This window comes from Eulemur rufifrons, chromosome 4, assembly GCF_041146395.1.
Source record: "Eulemur rufifrons isolate Redbay chromosome 4, OSU_ERuf_1, whole genome shotgun sequence".
Classification (NCBI taxonomy): Eukaryota; Metazoa; Chordata; class Mammalia; order Primates; family Lemuridae; genus Eulemur; species Eulemur rufifrons.
This window is the reverse complement of record NC_090986.1, coordinates 21,815,879-21,835,753: the sequence shown is the minus strand read 5'-3', so window position 1 is coordinate 21,835,753 and position 19,875 is coordinate 21,815,879. Positions and strand designations below refer to the sequence as shown.

Genomic DNA, 19,875 nt, shown 5'->3' with positions numbered 1-19,875 from the left:
CCATATCAAATTTTTATTTCTTCTCTCCTCTCTTTTATAAGACTATGAGGAACAGTAAAGTTCCAAGTCCATTCTGAGGTGACAACCTCTCGAAGGGCATGTTTTCTCTTATGGGCACTGAAACCTAAATTGAATATGGAGCTATGAACTCAGCACTTAAATCCCAAGCAGTGTTCCTGGGAGATGACCTAAAATGTCTTTAAACCCATATTATGTTTATTGACTAACTCTTAAATATAAAATCACAGCTGGAAAAGTAGTGTTTCCAAGTGCCATCAAATCAGCCGGAAGTTATAATAGAAAGTGAAATGTGAAGAGACTTTGAACAAAGTTGTACAAAATTATTTTGATGCAAAATTGTACTTCATCAGAAGGAATAAGTTGGTAATTCACAGGTAATGCATCTAGATATTCAGCAGAGGTAATCACACAGAGAATTGTGAAAAACCTTCATTAAGAAAAATGCTATGGCTGAGGACCTGGTTGCTAAGCAACCAAAGCTCCCTCTGCCAGCCTCTTGGTGAAACACCACTTAGGTAGCCTAGCAACAGGCCTCCAGGCCCCGCCCACCCCTTACTAGCCACTTGCAAGTGGGGCCAGATGTGTTTATGTGTAAAGAAGGGAGAGACATCATTTGCTGTGATTCTGTTACATTTTAAAATCTGACCAAACTCTGTGAACAAGGACTTCTCATGAAGTGGTTTAAAACACTAAATCACAAGTTTCTAATTCTAATAAAACAGGTTTTGAGGAAATAACATAAGATGATTATTGTATTGTAAAGCACACAGCTTTTCAGACATGAAATCCATTCTTGCCTTTTTCTCATATGTGGAAAATCTGCAGTTATTTGATATAAGTTATTCTCACCAAAGGGTTAAAGGATTCCAGGCATGTTGGACTTGTAAGTCTGTAGACTTCCTATGACAGCCATGTGTGTCTATATGCATACATATATATATATACACACACACACACTCATTAACTGGACAAAGAAGGGGCTTTCTGACTTTTAGGCAGTTCATTAGGAATTGGGTCTGATTTAGAGGCAAAAGAAAATCAGTGATGAGAACTGTTTCTTTAAAATAACAAAGCACCATTTTTAGTTGAATGGTCACCACCAAATGCCTCCAAGTCACAGCACAGAAACAAATTACAGAAAGATTAGTGCCAAAGGTCTTGTGGAGACCATAATAAAACATGTAACAGGAAAACAGAGAGAAAATGATGTAGAAAATTCAGATTAGTAATAGTGAGTCTGCCTGAACTCTGGTGGGGCATGTGACTTTCAGACCTGCGTAGTCATTAGACATGGGTAACAGTTGCCACATGCTCAGTTCTGTACAGGTTAAGGGCAAGAGATTCACACATCCATGATATAAGAGCCCCGTGATGGGACTACCCGTGCCACAGTTTTTAGTGGCGTTGCTGCAGCACCAGATGTTGGGATGTTCAGATGTGCTGGCAGACAAAGTCCTGCGCACAGAATCTAATCCTGACCTTTACTCCCATTACTTCAAAGCTTCTCTTCAGGTAAAGTTACCAGCCCTCTGGTCCTCTGACCCAGACTGGCCATGACAGAGATGGGCATATCCCAACTTTGCCTGGAGTAGAATTCAAAGAACTGCTATGCTTTAGGGCCACACGAGGCTACTTTTCTGTTATGCATAGTGATAAGAGACACAAAGCAGGCTTCTGACAGTCAATACGCAGCTAACTTTTATAAATACATCATGAACCAATAGGGTCATATGAGAGGTTTAGTAAATAAATATCCTGATTGTGTAAAGAAAGCAGTAATTTCTGGGTCTGTTGTTATCTCTGATTGAGCATTATTGTTGACACATGTTTTCTGAATTAATGTCTCCTAATCAAGACAGAAGACTGAGAAGGGTAGAGTTGAGGCAGGGAAAATGAACACTTTTTGAGTTTTTCCTCCTTTGTGTTTCCATCAATATTCTTAGAATGTGAGTTCCTACAAGGCCTAAAGCAACGTTTGTGTAGTGTGCAGTGCTGGGTTAAAAAGCAGAAAGGCATGGATGAAAAGACACATGATCAAAAATGGAAAGAATTTCTTCACCAAAAAAAAAAAACCAGATTGTATACAATTTAATGCTAAAAGACAGTACTCTAGTAAAGATTTATTTACTGTGTTCCAAGGTCATTGATTTCCACATGAAAATGCATCATGAAAATATGTGAGAAAGCAATTTAATAATACAGTTCAGGGAAGGGCTATTCTAACATAGTGCAATAGTGAGCTCCTTCTAATACGAAGCCATAGTAATAGAATAATACATTCACCATAGGAAGCCATAAATGAGAATTAAATTTTGTGAGGCTGAATTATTGAATATATTATTTAATAATTAAATCAAGCCAGGTGTCCACTCTCACTATCTTGTGTCATAATGACTATTATCTATTTTTTTTTAAAAAAATTGGTTTTGAAAGAACTCAAAGAACATAAAGATTTCAAAATAAATTTTAGATTTTTTCTGCATTACTCTGTGTGTGGGTTTGTGTGTCTGTCTGGGTTTGAAATTTTAATTCAGCTGCTAGTGATTCTCCCTGTTACCAAGATTCTTTCCCTTACTCTCTCCCATTAGATAACCTATTAGTGTTGATGATGCTGCTGATGATATTTTGCCTATAGTAGAACAATCTCCAAAACATTTTTAACTTCTTTGTAAATCAGGTGACCCATTATAAAACCCTAGCAGTTACAAATGAACAAGCCTGAGATAATTCTCAAGGCTGAAATTTCTGTGGGTTTCCAGATGATTATAAAATAAAAAGAGCACTCATGGAAATCTATTCATATTATTGATAATATTCCACTAATTCAGAACATCTTATTACAATCAGTACCATATATTGACAGCTGCACTAAGCACTGTGTGATGGCTTCATAAGCTGTATTATTTAATTTTCACCATAATGTCAAGAAGGAGGTAATACTATTATCTCTGCTTTGCAGATGAAAACATGACAGACTAGAAAGTTAATCATGTTACCCAATATTACATAACCTGCCAGTGGTAGAATTTGAACTCAAAACCAGGTTGCTCAGCTGCTAGAGCCTCCAGTATTTTTATTTACTATGAGTTCCTGCCTCATTTAATTTATCCATTACAAGTCCTGCCATTGACATGGCTGTATTTGTTCTAGCCTCATGTTAACTTCTCTTTTCTTAAAAAAGACAGTGTTTATTGTTGGCTGAAAGAGAGAGTCTCATATATCATTACTGGGAGTGTAAATTAGACCATCTTTTCTGTAAAACAGTTTGGCAGTAGGTATCAGAAGGCTTAAAAATTTATGTTCTGTTAGACTAAGAGATCTCCCCTCTAAGAATTTATCTTAAGAAAAATTTTGGATGACAGTTAAGAATGTATATTTGAGTACATTTATGGGGCACTTTTGGTAAATTAAAAAAATGGAAAGAATTTTAATCTCTAGCAATAAGTTGTTGATTATAAATTATGAAATTGGAATAAATGCCAACCATTAAAATAATAATTGAACTTTATTGACATGAAAATATGCTAACAACATATTAGTATCCAAAAAAATGATCCTATGTTTATGTGTGTGTGCTGTGTGTGCTCTGTGTGTGTGTGTGTGTGCATGTGTGTATGAAATACCTGGAAGGTTAACTCTAAAATGTTAGTAGTGGTTGTTGCTAGGGGATGGGTTTAAGATGTTTTTACAGCTCATCACATTTTCTAAATGTTTAACAGTAAACATATTTAATTATATAATGAGAAGGGAATAGTTACATCATTCAAATGAAAGAAATCATTAGACATTCTAACTGAAACCACCTGTGTTAGTTAAGTTAGGTTCAGCTACAAGGGACAAAAAGCCCAAAAATAAATGGCTTAGATAAGGTAGAATCCCATTCTCTCTGTTATAGAGTTGGACAAGGTCATTCAGGGTTGTATGGTCATCTGTGTTGCCACAGATCCAGACTCCTTCTGCCTTTCTGCTCCACCTTGCCCAGGCTCCACAATCAAAGTTGCCTTGTGGACTGAGATGGCTGCTGTAGCTCAAACCCTCACATCCATATTCCAGAGAGCAGGAAGGAGAAATAGAAGAAGAAGAAGAGGGTTTCTGTGTACATTCTATAGGCCAGTATGTAGTTATATGGTCAAGATGAGCTTCACAAAAAGGATAAGAATTAGTCTTTTTTCTTGGTGGCCGGGTGGCCCCATAACAATGCTCTTACTTTGGAAGGCAGGGAAAACAGACATAAAGGGACGACTGGCCGCCCCTGCCACACTTCCCCCAAGGATCGGAGTCTCTGAGGGTTCCTAGCTTCTGATAGCTAGCCCAACTTCTACCTCAAAGATTTACTGTTGTATTAACCAGTCTAAATGTTGTTTTAAAATTTAGAGGACTAAAGAGACAAGGAACATTTTGCATTTCCTTTACTTTATTTCATAGAAAGGTGTGACTTTCAGAGAACACTTTTACTGACAATTAAATTGATTCATTTGATTTTGGCCTACTGAAAAAAAAATAATTTAACAGAGAAAATTAGTCTGCTACCAATGAAAGCAAATATATGCCCCGGGGATCCTTTGTGCCATGATAAGAGGGTGTAGGGGTGTTATCAACAGAGGGTTTTTAACTAGTGATTAGCGGGATTGGTTTTGTCTTTTGTCCTTAAAAGGAAATTCCCAGAATTTTGACAGGGCCTCTAGAAAAGCACTCTCACAGGTTTGCATTTCCACGGAAGTCTGTATTCTCAGAATGAGCCTATTCAGGATGGATGTGCTTGATTCTACCATCAAGAATAGCTTTTAAAATACATTCTAAAGAGACTCAGAATCCTGTAAATGGACAGCTGAGATAAACAACTTGCAGTTGGAATTTTTGTCAAAGAATGTTTGTGTAAATGTGCATCTCAATTTTGTCATTTAAAAAAATACATGTGTGGCCTGTGAATTTCAGCACTCGTCTCCGACCATCTCACTTATTTTATAGAGGGCAAGTTTACTGTCTGCAAATAATCTACTAGAGATTTGAAATTATGATTACAAATTGTAGGTATTGGGATCTTTGAGTCATCTCACTCATATTTCCATCCACAATTACCCTTTTGAACAGGGTCAGACTAACTAACATAAGGACATAGAACGGGAAAGGAAATGTTTATGTGTGCAGAGCAGTGATCTCAGGCAGAAATGAAACAGCGAGTGCTTGTGGTTAGTATCTTTACTTAGAAAAATAACAATCCTTAATTTTACCCTACTTCATCCCCCTCTCCTCTGCATCACACATACTCCTTAGGAACCGGAAAGAAAATATATTAACATTAGTGGGAAAATACATATAAGTGGGAAATGTCTTCCAGCTGAGTGTAATATTGACAGATAAGTAATTTTTGAATAAATAAAATATGCATTGAGATGATAACCTGGGCATCTGATCCAATGAATTTCAGATTTTAGTAGGCCTATGGTATCTTAAATTTCACCACTTACAAGCCAAAAGAACCTAAATTCCCGTCACAAATATGTACATAAAATTTCTGTTGAGCAGATTAATTTCAGCCTAGTTAAAATAATTACAACAAATCTGTTAAGCACTGTGTATGTCTCCTAGCACTAAAATAACACCAGTCTCTCTCTCCGTGCCACATGGACACTTGTTGTATTATTGATCCTGAGAATATTATTAGCTCAGTAAGAAATAGCCACTAAATAAAAACAAAAATTTGCCACCTAGAGTAAAAACACACCAGACACAATTCTTTAGAATATTAATTTTCACTTTTTCCCAGATCTAATAGATAATAATCAATGTAAAAGGGATAAAATACTGACGTATTTCTCCTGCAAAGAAGAATAGTTGAGCAATTACATGCAAAGCATAGGTGAGGTAGGAAGTGCCTGACACATAGCAAGTACTCAATAAACTCAAGTTATTATCATTGTTCTTGTTACTGTTATTATTCACTTACGGTTTTAGTGTTCAAATGAACATAATCGAAATGACTTATGTTCCAAATATAAATCCGTAACAAGACAAATTCTTTATAACATAAAAGTATAGAAAACTGAAGACACAAAGTGAAAGTTCTCAATGTTCCATGTTAAATGTCTCTGACTCATCTCCCTCTTTGTCTTGAAGATGTTTCACGAAGATGCTGCTGGAGGTTGGCAGCTGGTAGCTGTGGATGTCAACAAGCCCCAGGGACGCGCCCCAGCCTGCCTCCAGGTACAGTACAATGCCATTTTCAAAAATCACCCAGGAAAGGCTTTGAATTTTATTTTATACAAGGAAGTACACAGCTCTTTAAAGTCCAGATTTGCCCAAATTTACAGTCGTGAAGTCAGGGACGGCAATTGACTTCATCCTGTATTCCCGAGACCTAGCATTTTTTAGCTACACAGTAGGGATGTAATAAATTTCTGATGAATGAATGTACACATGTAAGAGCATTTCAGCAGTATCCAACTGATGAAGAATTTTGTGGTTGTATTAAATCTTATAAAAATATTCTTTTACAAAGGCTTGACTTATTTAGGGGTGGACAGGCATGGTCATGATTCACTTAATTCAATGCCTCACTGAGTTCCTGGGAAGAAAATGTTTTACTGCATAGCCTGTTTTTCTGCATTTGCGAGCTCTCAGAGCAACATGATATCAAGGTGCTTCCTTAGCAAAGTAACAGACAGCAAACACGAGGCAATGGGCTTGCCGGTGAAGCCTGAGATCCAGGAGAGATTCTCACAGTGAGTAGAAGATGGGTCTGTAGGTCCCTGCCTGTGAACTTTCCGGACTCATCATCTGCTCCAAGCTTCTCATAAGTCCCGATAAACTCCCTCACCTCCTCTTGAGTGGCTCACACTGACGTCTTCTCTTGCTTTGTTCCTCCTCCCTTCCCCCAGATATCAGGAACTCATTCAAAACAGTGTCACCTTCACAAGAGCAGTGTCCCTAACATTCCATAGTGTTTCCCCTCCTTTTTCAGAGTGAAAAAAATCAAACAGCCCACTCATGGATACAGAGAACTGATTCTTCCTGCTGGAGAACTTTATTTTCTTTACTCTTTTGTTTTCAAGTGACAAATTCCCTTCTCCTAAGGGGTGGATTTTATAGTTCTTCATAATCCACCCCCATAACTTGGGGAAGTGTTTATATCTACTTCAAGATGAGAACTTATCTCTTTTCTTTCCTTTGGATCTTGCTCCGGGTGGGGGTTTGTTATGCATCTCAAGGATTGATATATGAGAAACAAAATTGTACTCTGAGCCACTACCGTGGGCTGGATTTATGTGGTCATTTTGTCATATAGTTATTTGCTTCTTTTTGTTTCCAATTTTATTGAGGTATGATTAACAAATAAAAATTGCATATATTTAAGGTGTACAATGTGATGATTTGATATACATGCCCATTGTAAGTGATTACCACAACCAAGCTAATGAACACATCCATCACCTCACATAGTTATGTGTGTGTGTGGTGAGAACAGTTAAGTTCACTCTCTTAGCAAATTTCAAGTATACAATACAGTTTTATTAACTATAGTTACCATGTTGTTCATTAGATCCCCAGAACTTAGCTATAAATATCTTATAGGCCGGGCGCGGTGGCTCACGCCTGTAATCCTAGCACTCTGGGAGGCCGAGGCAGGTGGATCGCTCAAGGTCAGGAGTTCGAGACCAGCCTGAGCAATGAGCGAGACCTCATCTCTACTAAAAATAGAAAGAAATTATCTGGCCAACTAAAATACATATAGAAAAAAAAAAAAAATTAGCCGGGCATAGTGGCGCATGCCTGTAGTCCCAGCTACTCGGGAGGCTGAGACAGTAGGATTGCTTAAGCCCAGGAGTTTGAGGTTGCTGTGAGCTAGGCTAACGCCACGGCACTCACTCTAGCCTGGGCAACAAAGCGACACTCTGTCTCAAAAAAAAAAAAAAAAAAAAAAAAAAAAAAAAAATATCTTATAACTCAGTGGTCCCCAACCCCTGGGCTGCAGACTGGTACCAGTCTGTGGCCTGTTAAGAACCAGTCCACACAGCAGGAGGTGAGCGGCAGGTGAGTGAGTGAAGCCTCCTGTGTATTTACAGCTGCTCCCCGTGGCTCACATCACTGCATAAACTCCACCTCCTGTCACATTAGTGACAGCATTAGATTCTCATAGGAGTGCGAACCCTACTGTAAACTGGGCTTGCGAGGGATCTAGGTTGCACACTCCTTATGAGAATCTTATGCCTGAGATCTGAGGTGGAGCTGAGGCAGTGATGCTAGTACTGGGGAGCAGCTGCAAATACAGATTATCATCAGCAGAGAGGTTTGACTGCACAATAAATGTAATGCGCTTGAATCATCCTGAAACCATCCCCCGCCCCTGGTCCGTGGAAAAATTGTTTTTCATGAAACCGGTCTCTGGTGCCAAAAAGGTGGGGACCTCTGTTATAACTGAAAGTTCGTATTCTTTGGTTAACATCTTATTTCTACCTCCCTCTCCCCGCCCCGCTGCAATCCCTGGCAACCACCATTCTTCTCTCTGCTTCTGTGAGTTCTACTTCTTTAAATTCTACACATAAGCAAGATCATACAGTATTTGTCTTTCTGTATCTGGCTTATTTCACTTACCTTAGTATCCTCTAGGTTCATCTATACTGTTGCAAATGGCAGGATTTCCTTTTTTTCTTGCTAATATTTCATTGTATGTATATAGCACATTTTCTTTATCTATTTACCCATGAATAGATGCCTATTTCCTTTTCTTGGCTATTGTGAATAATGCTGCAATGAACATGAGAGTGCAGACATCTCTTTGAGATACTGATATCATTTCCTTTGAATATGTACCCAGAAATAAGATTGCTAGGTCATAAGGTCATTCTATTTTTAATTTTTTGAGAAACCACCCTACTGTTTGCCATAGTAGCTATACTAATTTGCATTCCCACCAACAGTGTACAAGGGTTCCCTTTTCTTCACATCTTTCCCAACACTTATCTTTTGTCTTTTTGTTTGTACTTGTTCTAGTAGAAGTGAGGTGATAATTCATAGTGGTTTTAATTTGCATTTCCATGATGAGTAGTGATGGTGACCACCTTTTCACATACCTGTTGACCTTCTTTAGAGAAATGTCTACTCAGATGCTTTGCCCATTTTTCAATCAGGCTATTTTATTTTTTTGATGTTGCGTTCTATGAGTTCCTTGTTTATTTTGGATTATTACCCCCTTTTTAGAAATATGATTTTTCAAATATTTTCTCCCATTCTACAGGTTGCCTTTTTCATCTTGTTGATTGTAGTTATTCGTTTCTATCAGTTAAAAGGATAGAGGGGAAAAGAGGAAGCATTTACAATGAATATTGAGAATGTTAAATATTGTGTGTTCTCTTTCTATCTTATATGGTGACAATATGGTGCTATTATACAATTACTACAACTACCCCTACTGCTATTACTGCTAGTAGTAATAACAGTAACAACAATTACAGTACTAACATCTTGTCTAAAGAGCACTTTCACTTATGTTATCCGTTAATCTACCAACTGATATTTACTGAGTGCCATCTGTGTGCTAGACACTAAGATAGTTATGAAAAATCAAGCGCAGTTCCCACCCTCATGGAGTTTGCCGTGTATTTGAGGATGGAAGAAAAAAGACAGTATTGAACTAGCAATCACAAGAGTGAGGGAGATTTTGAAAGAAATGTAAGACATGATGGGACTGTATAATTTGAAGTCCTCTCTCTTTGTATAAGAACTCAGAAGGTTTCCATGAGGTGGTGAGTAATAGCTAAGCCAATACCAAGAGAATGAGGAAAGGAGTGACTAAGGATGAATTTCACTGCACCCCTGTGACATAGAAAGATTAGCATGTATTATCAGCCATTTATGGAAGAAAAAGTGGATATTCGAGGATGCAAAAGAGTCTCCTGAAGTTATACTTCAACCACATGGACAAGGCAGGACTAGTGCTGGGTCATCTGGTTCCTAGTCCTGTGCTTTAACCAACTGAAAAAAATATGCAAGGAATCATAAGCTAGTGAAAGAAATAAACCATCAGGGCTACTTTGAGTACCAGATCAGAGTTGTATGGGACCTGAAATGCAGTGCTTTAAAATCAATTAAGTGCTCATTAATAGATGCCTAAAGGTTGCAATCTGGAAATAGGAAGCAAGTCAGCCTCTTTATCACAAAGATTTGAGATGCATAGCAAGGAATAAATGGCAAGAGGAATGTGATGACAAAACTGAGCAAGGAAATAGTAAAATAAGGTTGGCATGGAGCGGGGCATAGATGTTGGGCTTCAAGTAGCATCTAAGAGACGTGTATATTAGACATGTGTTATGAATATAGCAGTGTGCTAGATAAGTTTTACGAATGGTGACTCATATGTAGAGACTAGGGAAGAAGGAGGCAGTTCAGTATGAAGGAAGTTCCATTCAACTCAACTGTACAAGTTTGATTCTAAATCCAGCATTCCAGAAGGAGCCAATATTCATGAAAGAGTATGGATGAAAACTGGTATGGCCAAGAGATTGTCTATTTGTAGTGAGAAGGAACTGTGAATAGAGAGGGAATATATTTCCATGTCCAAGCAAAAAAAATATTAATTAAAAGAAAAGAATTTGATAAAAAATATATTTAAGAGAAAATGCTCAAGAAATACTTCATGGCTTTTACTAATGATAAATGCCATCTAAATCTAGGTAACAGGAAAATTTCCATCTGCACCATCTATTCACTGTCTTGGACTGTAGTGATATCTTACCCCCAAGGACAAACAGTAGTACACGGCAATTTTTTTTATTAAAATGAGCAAAAGGTGAATATGTTCTCATAAAAAATTAATTATAGAAATAAAATAAAGAGGAAGAGTTTACTTTAGCTCCTCTTTCAACCTAGGTTCCCTCATTTCCGTTCTAAGAGGTACCTTGGAGGTGAATGTTAAGAGTTGATTCTTCCCAGACCCCTGCATTTGCTTCTGCATTTATGCATGTTCTCTGAGATGAAAAAGCATTTCTACCTCCAAGAGGTACTGCCATTTCACAGTGTTTCTTCTTCTTGCACCTTCTCCTTTAGAACTCAGCTCAAATGTCACTTGCATAAGGAAGTCTACCTTATCCTCAAAAAATAAACCAGATACTTCTGTTTCATGTTTCCATATCATCCAATACTTTTCTTTTGCATCTATCATAATTTATTATGGTAAATTAAGGATATAATTATTTATTTAATATCTGTTTCTCTAGCCAAAGGAAACTCCATGACTGTAGAGATTTAACTGGTCATGGCCACTGCTGGAACCATGCAGTTGCTTAATTCATGTGTATTAAATGAGAGAACAATCCAGTGAAAGAATGACACAGCACCTTCTTGGCTTACAAAAGTACTTATTTGATGTCTCATTTAGAAGATGCTCTATTTGTCCTCTTGGTCTTGTCTCCAGAAACTAGAAATCAAATGAATTGTAGCAATAACACCCATTTCTATAAAAAGCATTTATTTTTATGTGCATGTCTAAAACAAGCTGTCCATTTGGAGTTTGTTTCTAGAAAGTAACTTGCAAAGTTTGCATGGCTTTGGATCTCTAGATAGTATTGCCAGTACATCTCTTTTAAACCTCAGTGGCAGAGCCTCAACAGGACATAACTCTTAACTTCCATTACATCTTGCTTCTTTCAGAATTCCTTTTATCCTGATACTTTGCTGAATTTATTTATTAATTCCAGGAGTCCCTTCATGGAGTCTGTGGGGTTTTCTAGATGTAAGAACATATTGTCAGCAAAAAGCAATAGTTTGATTCCTTCTTTCCCAATTTGGATATACTTTATTTCTTTCTCTTGCCTTATCGCTCTGGCTAGGACTTCCAGCACTGTGTTGAATAGAAGAAGTGACTGTGGGCACCCTTGTGTTGTTCCAGTTCTTAGTGGGAATGCTTTCAAATTTTCCCCATTCAATATGATGTTGGCTGTGGGTTTTTTCATTTATGGCATTTATAATTTTGACATATGTTCCTTCTCTGCCTGCTTTGTTGAGGGTTTTTATCATGAAAGGGTATTGAATTTTGTTGAATGCTTTTTCTTCATTTATTGAGATGATCACTTGGACTTTTTTTCTTCTGTTGATGTGGTGAATCACATTTATTGATTTATGTATGTTGAACCATCCTTGCATCCCTGAGATGAAGCCCACTTGGTCATGGTGGATTATTTTTTTGATTTGGTGTTGAATTTGGTTTGCTACTATTTTATTGAGGATTTTTACATCTATATTCATAAGGGATATTGGTCTGTAATTTTCTTTTTTTGTTGTATCCTTTACTGGCTTTGGTATCAAGGTGATATTGGCTTCACAGAATGAGCTGGGGAGGATTCCCTCCTTCTTGATGTTATGGAATAATTTCTGCAGTATGGGTACCAACTCTTTTTTGTAGGTCTGATAAAATTCAGCTGTGAATCCCTCTGGTCTGGAGCTTTTTTTTTTTTGTTGGAAGATTTTTTTATTGCTGCTTCAATCTCATTGTTCATTATTTGTTCAGGAGTTCTGTTTCTTCCTGATTGAGTCTTGGGAGGTTGTGTGTGTCCAGGAATTTGTCCATTTCCTCTACGTTTTCAAGTTTATATGTGTAGAGATTTTCATAGCATTCACAGGTGATATTTTTATTTCTGATTGAGCGTATTTGGATCCTTTCTCTTCCATTCCTGGTTAGTCTAGCAAGAGGTCCATTGATTTTGTCTATCTTTTTAAAGAACCGACTTTTTGTTTCACTGATCCTTTGTATTATTTTTTTAATTTTCTATCTCATTTAGTTCTGCTCTGACCTTAGTTATTTCTTCTTTTCTGCTGGATTTGGGTGTGGTTTGCTCTTCTTTTTCTAGTTCCTTGAGATATGTCATTAGATTGTTAATTTTTTATCTTTCTGGGTTTTTCGGTTTGCTCTTCTTTTTCTAGTTCCTTGAAATGTGTCATTAGATTGTTAATTTTTGATCTCTCTGTTTGTTTAATGTAGGCATTTAAGGCTCAGTTTACAGAAGTCTCAGGTTACAAAATCAATGTATGTAAATCAGTAACATTCCTATATACCAGTAACAGTCAAGCTGAGAGTCAAATCAAAAACTCAATACCATTCACAATAACTAAAAAGAAAATAAAATACCTAGGAAGATAATTAAGGAGGTGGAAGATCTCTACAAAGAGAACTATGAAACATTGAGGAAAAATCACAGATAACCCAACAAACAAATGGAAAAACATATCATGCTCATGGATCAGTAGAATCAACATTGTTAAAATGTTCATACTGCCCAAAGTGATTTACAGATGCAATGCAATCCCCATCAAAATACCAACATCATATTTCACAGATCTAGAAAAAATAATTCTACACTTCATTTGTAACCAGAAAAGAGCTTGAATAGCAATCTTAAAAAAGCAATCTTAAGCAAAAAGAACAAATCTGGAGGTATCACATTACCAAACTTCAAACTATATTTCAAGGCAGTAGTAACCAAAACAGCATGGCAGTGGCATAAAAATAAAGACATAGACCAATCAAACAGAACATAGAACCCCGACATAAAACCATCCACATACAGCCAACTAATCTTTGACAAAGCAGACAACAATACACTAGGGAAAAGAATCCCTATTCAATAAATGGTGCTGGGAAAATTGGACAGCCACATGTAGAAGATTGAAACAGAATCCATATCTCTCACCACTCACAATAATTAATTCAAGATGGATAAAAGACTTAAATATAATGGATGAAGCCATAAGAATTCTAGAAGAAAATATTGGAAAAACTCTTCTAGATATCCACCTAGGCAAAGAATATATGAAGAAGACTCCAATGGCAATCACAGCAACAACAAATATAAATAAATGGGTCTTGATTAAATTAGAAAGCTACTACACAGCTAAGGAAATAATCAACAGAGCAAATAGATAACCTATAGAATAAGAAAAAATATTCACAAGCTATATATCTGATAAATGGCTAGTAACTAGAATCTACAAAGAATTCAAACAAATCAGCAAGGAAAAAACAAACAACTTCATTAAAAAGTGAACAAAAGACATCAACAGAAGCTTCCCCCAAAAAAGATAGACAAATGGCTGATAAACATATGAAAAAATGTTCGTCACTAATTATCAGGGAAATGCAAATTAAAATCACAATGAGATACACCTTACACCAGTTAGATAGACTTTTATTAAAAAGTCCAATAAGAATAGATGCTGGCATGAATGCAGAGAGAAAGGAACGCTTATATGCTACCAGTGGGACTTCAAATTAGTACAACCTCTATGGAAAACGGTATGGAGATTCCTCAAAGAACTAAAAGTAGACCTACCATTTGATCCAGCAATCCCACTACTGGGTATTTACCAACAGGAAAAGAATCATTTTATCAAAAAGACACCTGCACTCAAATGTTCATCGCAGCACAATTCATAGTTGCAAAGATGTGGAATCAACCCCAGTGCCCATCAATTCATGAGTGGATTAACAAAACGTGGTATATGTATACCATGGAATACTACTCAGCCACGAGGAAGGATGAATTAAGGCCTTTTGCAGCAATTTGGCTGAAACTGGAGACTGTTATCCTAAGTGAAGTATCTAAAAAATGGGAAAACAAATACCACATGTGCTCGCTATTAAACGAACTAACTGATGAGCGCACATGTGCACAGAGGAAAGTAAAACTCTGTGGAAATCAAGCAGGAACCATGGAAAGGATGGGCAAAAACCTATCTAATGGGTATGATGAACACTATCTGGGTGATGGGCACACTTACAACCCAAAGTCAAGCATAACAAAATCAATACATGTAATCAAAAACATTTGTAACCCTGTAATATTTTGAAATTAAAAAAACGGAAAGGGCAGAGCTCCCACATCTGGAGATGGCCCTCAGTTCCCAGTGTGACTGTTAAAGTTGTATGTGTATGAATGTAACGTCTCAGAGGAAATGTGTGTTTCCCTCTACACACAGACCTCCACACTAGAACATTCTTATTATCTGTTTGAAAACTAGTTAAATAAAGAGAAGTGATCTATCCCAAATATACTAAGGTGGTGAGTATGTCAGAATGAAGAGGAGAAAGATTGGCACGTTGGGAACACATATATGAGTGCCATGCCTTGGGTGAAATGCCATCCCCAATTGCCCCAAATTTCTAGTATCAATGAGTCCTGCAGCCTGCAATTTTTAATGAAGGTATATCTCTCTCTTAAAAGAAACAGAATTCCTTTTATATTCTTCAGCATGTGAAATAAATCTATGTTTAGAAAGATAGTGTTAGGAATAGCATCATTGAAAGGAACCCAAACCAATTCTATTTTAACAAAAAAGTAGAGTTTATTGGAATGAAACATTTGAACTGTAATTAAATTGAGTCGGTAATTTTGCAATTGTTAAAATATATTAGAAAAAATAAAGCATCAATAATATCTGAGAGATGGCAAACTGGTGGCTTAGAGTCCCTTTTTGACTATTAGAAATTGTTGGTTTTGTTCTTAGAGTGGAAATTTGTTTTTGAATTCAGCCCAAAGTTTAGCAAACAGAGTATTTTACATGAAAATCTGTATATACCACCCCTCTTGTAAAATAAAATGATCTGGCAACACAGGGCTCTCATTTCCACGTGGTGACAGTTTGCCAGAGCTGGATGGTGCCTGCCATATTATCTGGAGCACAGTGTCTCCATTGTGCCTCAGTTTCCCAACTCTTCATATTGTTTCCACAGTCCTGGAAGTGACTGTTTTATTTACCTATGGATTCATACATTTATTTTCCTCAGTTTAGAAAAATATTTCTCTTTATCCATGATTCTACAGTGGGAAAATAAACAAGTAAATAATAAATTCATAAATATATAGAAATGTATAAAGACATACACAATTGCATGAATGGATAGAAGGCATTTTAAGAGCATGCTGTGTTTATGGAAAACAAAGAGAGTGAGCATATTTCTTTGTAGAGTGAATGCTCTCCCTGGGTGCTTCCTGCATTGGGCCTGCTTTCCCCATTCACATTACCTGCTGGGTCTCAGGAGGCATTTGTTTGGGTGACCCGTGAAACAAGTTATAATAATGTAAGTTTAGATCACAAAGGTAGTGCATCAATTTCAATTATTCCAAAATAGTCTTTTCATATGTTTTATGTTTTTAAAATTTCAAAATTTTAAGATCGTAACTCAGTATAAATGGAGACTGGCTCAAATCCCCTTGTAAATGAAGTACATTAAAAAATCATCTCTGTCCTTATTTTAGGCTAAATTGCTTTGAATCTCTAACTTTCTTCATTGGTTCTATATATTATATTTTTCACTTTTTATTCTGTTTTAAGTAGCTTTGTCTAGTTACTATCAGTAATTAGGTAATTTAATAAAATCAGATTGATTGATGTGGCTTAATCTTCCTCACCATTATTACATCATTAAATTAAATACATGATGTAACTTTATTGCATCATGTATTTTACTTGATGTAACTTCTGTGATATTGGGTGTTTTATGCATAGTAGTTTATTCTCTCTCTTTCTCTGAATATATATACAGACAAAACATAAACATTGCAGGCATATATCTTTTGGGATTTTATATATTCCAATGAGCAGCGAGTTGGATCAACCTAGTTTTTGTTGTTTCCCTACATTCCTAATGTACATACACATATTTTACCTCATGTCAAATGTTTTAATTATTATAGTATTTCTGTTTCCTCTTTATATATATATTGGTTATAGAGATAGTAAGATGTTTTAGAACACAGAGATTTTCTCACTCTTCTACAGAACAATAGGCTCTGTAGAGCCATTTTGGAGGGAAATATAGGTACCTTTGGTCTGCAATTTGAAACAACAAATTCATTCTGTGTTCTGAGACACAAATTATAATTATAATCATAGCTATAATTATAACTACAATAGGAGTTATATGCAGGCACGCAAGGAAAGGATTCAATTTGGTGCCCTTAGCCCCTTCGAGTGGTCTATTCTGTTTTTATAATAAATGAAAATATATGTACTCATAAATTTAATTTCAAAAGTACAAGTTCAGAGCAGGAGGACAAGAAGAATGGTATTGTTGGCCTGGTTGGTTATGTGTAGTGAGTTCTCTAATGCTACTTGTTGAAATGTTTACTTCATCAATGTTAATGTTAATTATATTAATTTTGCTAGGACATTTCTCATGTTTATACAGTTGTTAATGAACTTCATACCATATTTAATAGGGCTAAGTTTAATGAAATACTTAGCATGGTAAATATATGCAATTCCTAATAAATTCATTCCTAAATCAAGAACAACTAAGCAAATGTCCTTTAGTCCCCCAAACACCCCTCCCATCCTCTGTCCTGCCTGGGATGTCTTTCTGGCTCTATCTCCACTGCTAACTCACTTGTCACCTAGAGTTCCCCATCCCTGTCTTTGTCCATATTGTGGGAACTAGGTGAGTGGTAGAGAAAATGAAAAGTCTGGGAACGTGGATAAGCGAAGACACATACCTGGTTTCTTTTCCTTTTTGTGCTACAGCTGCCGCCAATGCACGTCTCCTAACACGACCTCCTTCCTTCCCACTCCTGCCTCCCCAGCTGCAGACATCCTTATCTTCACTTTACAAATAAATCCCCAATATGTCATCTTTTTTGAGGGAGAATAAATCACGCTATTGTAGCCTCTTAGAGAAAAGGCTCTAATATGTCTCTGGAAACAGACATATTTTAGCTGTGCTACTTAGTGGTATGAGCTTGGATATGTTTATGTAAAATGGGGATAATAATGCCTCTTTCCTGGGTTTGTGAGAATCAGTGAGTATTTGTTTTAGTCAGGAATTATTTGGTTGCAAGAAATAGACCATATGCTCAAAGAGAGCATTTGTTGCAAGTGGAATGTGGCTTCCCAAGTAACTACTTTCTGTGCCTTTCTCTTGCTCTCTGTTTGGGCCACATTTCTCATCGTTGTTTCTGTCTGTTGATCAACCTCTATTTTCTTATTGTGAACACGAGTTTTATTCTGGTTTTCGTTGTTGTTGTTGTTTTGGTGGGGTGTTTTGTTTTGTTGTTGTTGTTGTTGTTGTTGTTTGTTTTGCCTCTTACCCAAGTATGGCTGATTGTGACTGAGTTTGGTGGCCTCCTAACCAAGGGCCCTAAAGAGACTCACCAGAAAACACCCAGAGTGAAGGTGAACTGGACAAAATAGTTTCATAATAGGCCACAAAAAAATGGGAGATACTGGCCAGAAGCCAATTGGAAATTGCAATAGAAGCAGCAGGTATGCTGAGGCAAATATTGGATTTTCCTACAGCACAAACCCTGAGTAGTTCGAAACCTCCCTTCTGAAAACCTTGCCCCATCTCTGCAGGAGACACGCTACTCAAGCACTCTCCCCTGCTTCATGGAGTAGGTAGAGAGGAGACATAACTCTTTGATCATATTAAGTAGTGAGACTTGACCTCAATAGTTGTAACTCAGGGATAATTTTCCTATTAAACTTTTAAGTCTTACAGGAATTGAGATGTAAATTAAGGGCTAAATTAGTAGGCTATTTACAATCTGACCTGAAGTTCAAATCACCATGTATAAGATAGTTTCTTTTTTTTATTATTATTTCAGAATATTACAGAGGTACAAATGATTTGGTTACATGGATTGCTTTTGTACTGCTTGATACAAAGTTATAAGTATGTCCATCACTCAGATGGTGTACATTATACCTGTACACCATCCCCTCTCCCTGCCTCCCACCTGCTTGATTTCCACTGAGTTTTACTTCATCTGTGCACATGAATGCCATTTGGTGAGTTCCAATTTAATAATGAGTACAGGTGGTGTTTGTTTTTAAGATAGTTTCTTTAAGGAAACACCACATAGTTTCTATGTACTTACAAATGAAGAATTTGTAAATTAGTGCTCTTTCACAATATAATATTAAGTCAATTTCCTTGCATTTTAAAAATATATACATTCTGAAATAATTTATAAACACAGATATGAAGGATGCCTATGTATCTACCCTTAGAAAGAATAATAGCTAACATTTATATACCACTCACTACATGTCAGGCACTAAGTATTTTATAGGTATTAAATTATTGAATGCTCACAGCAGTGCCATAAATGTAGGTACTAGTGTGATCTCTGTTTTACAAATGAGGAGCTTGAGGTACAGAGAAGATAAATAACTTGATGAAGGTTACATAGCTAGTTACTGAATGGGATTTCATTATTTTCATCACTGTATATTATCCTACTATAAAAATATACTACCATTCGTTCATTGATTTATTTATTCTCGTATTGATAGACATTGAGGTTGTTTTCTATTGTTTTGCTATTGCAGATATTCTAAGACTTTCCTTGTCCATGCCTTTTTTGCACACGTGTGAGACTTACTCTGACATATATAGGTAGGAGCACAATTTCTGGGTTAAAGGATATGAATATCTTTGATGCTATGAGATATGGCCAAATGGCTCCCCACATGATAGGGCCACTTTTGCTACCTAGGAGCAACTTGTAAGCATGCTCATTGTTTCACACCCTTGTCTACACTTGATGTGATGAGGCTTTTACACCTGATGGCATGAAATGGTATCTCATAATGTTAAGTTTACATCTCCCTGATTAAAGTCCATGGATGTTGCACATTTTTTCCTATATTCATGGACTTCTTATATTTTCTATAGATTTCTTATTTATCTCATTTGCTCATTTATTGATTTTTGTAAATGATTTTCAGAAATTCTGTGTCTTTCTAAAGGGTATATTGCTTCTATCTAAATAAGAAGACATTAAAATATTAGATAGAAAGACAAATCCTAGATATGAGTGCTTGACATAAGGTATGTTTTGCATCTCTACCACCTTTAGGCAATAA

The 19,875-nt window shown here is 36.5% G+C and overlaps 1 protein-coding gene across 4 annotated transcripts in view; it reads left to right on the top strand.

Annotated features, from left to right (window-relative positions):
* The window catches only part of NALCN (sodium leak channel, non-selective), a 328,066-nt gene that overhangs the window by 114,131 nt on the left and 194,060 nt on the right, over positions 1-19,875 (top strand). For 2 of the 4 annotated variants that reach the window (XM_069467067.1, XM_069467066.1), the window contains exon 10: positions 6,139-6,225. The exons of the other annotated variants lie outside the window; for them this stretch is intronic. In XM_069467067.1, coding sequence (XP_069323168.1) covers positions 6,139-6,225 — 87 coding nt within the window. The remainder of the gene's footprint in view (positions 1-6,138; positions 6,226-19,875) is intronic. 4 annotated transcript variants of the gene reach the window in all.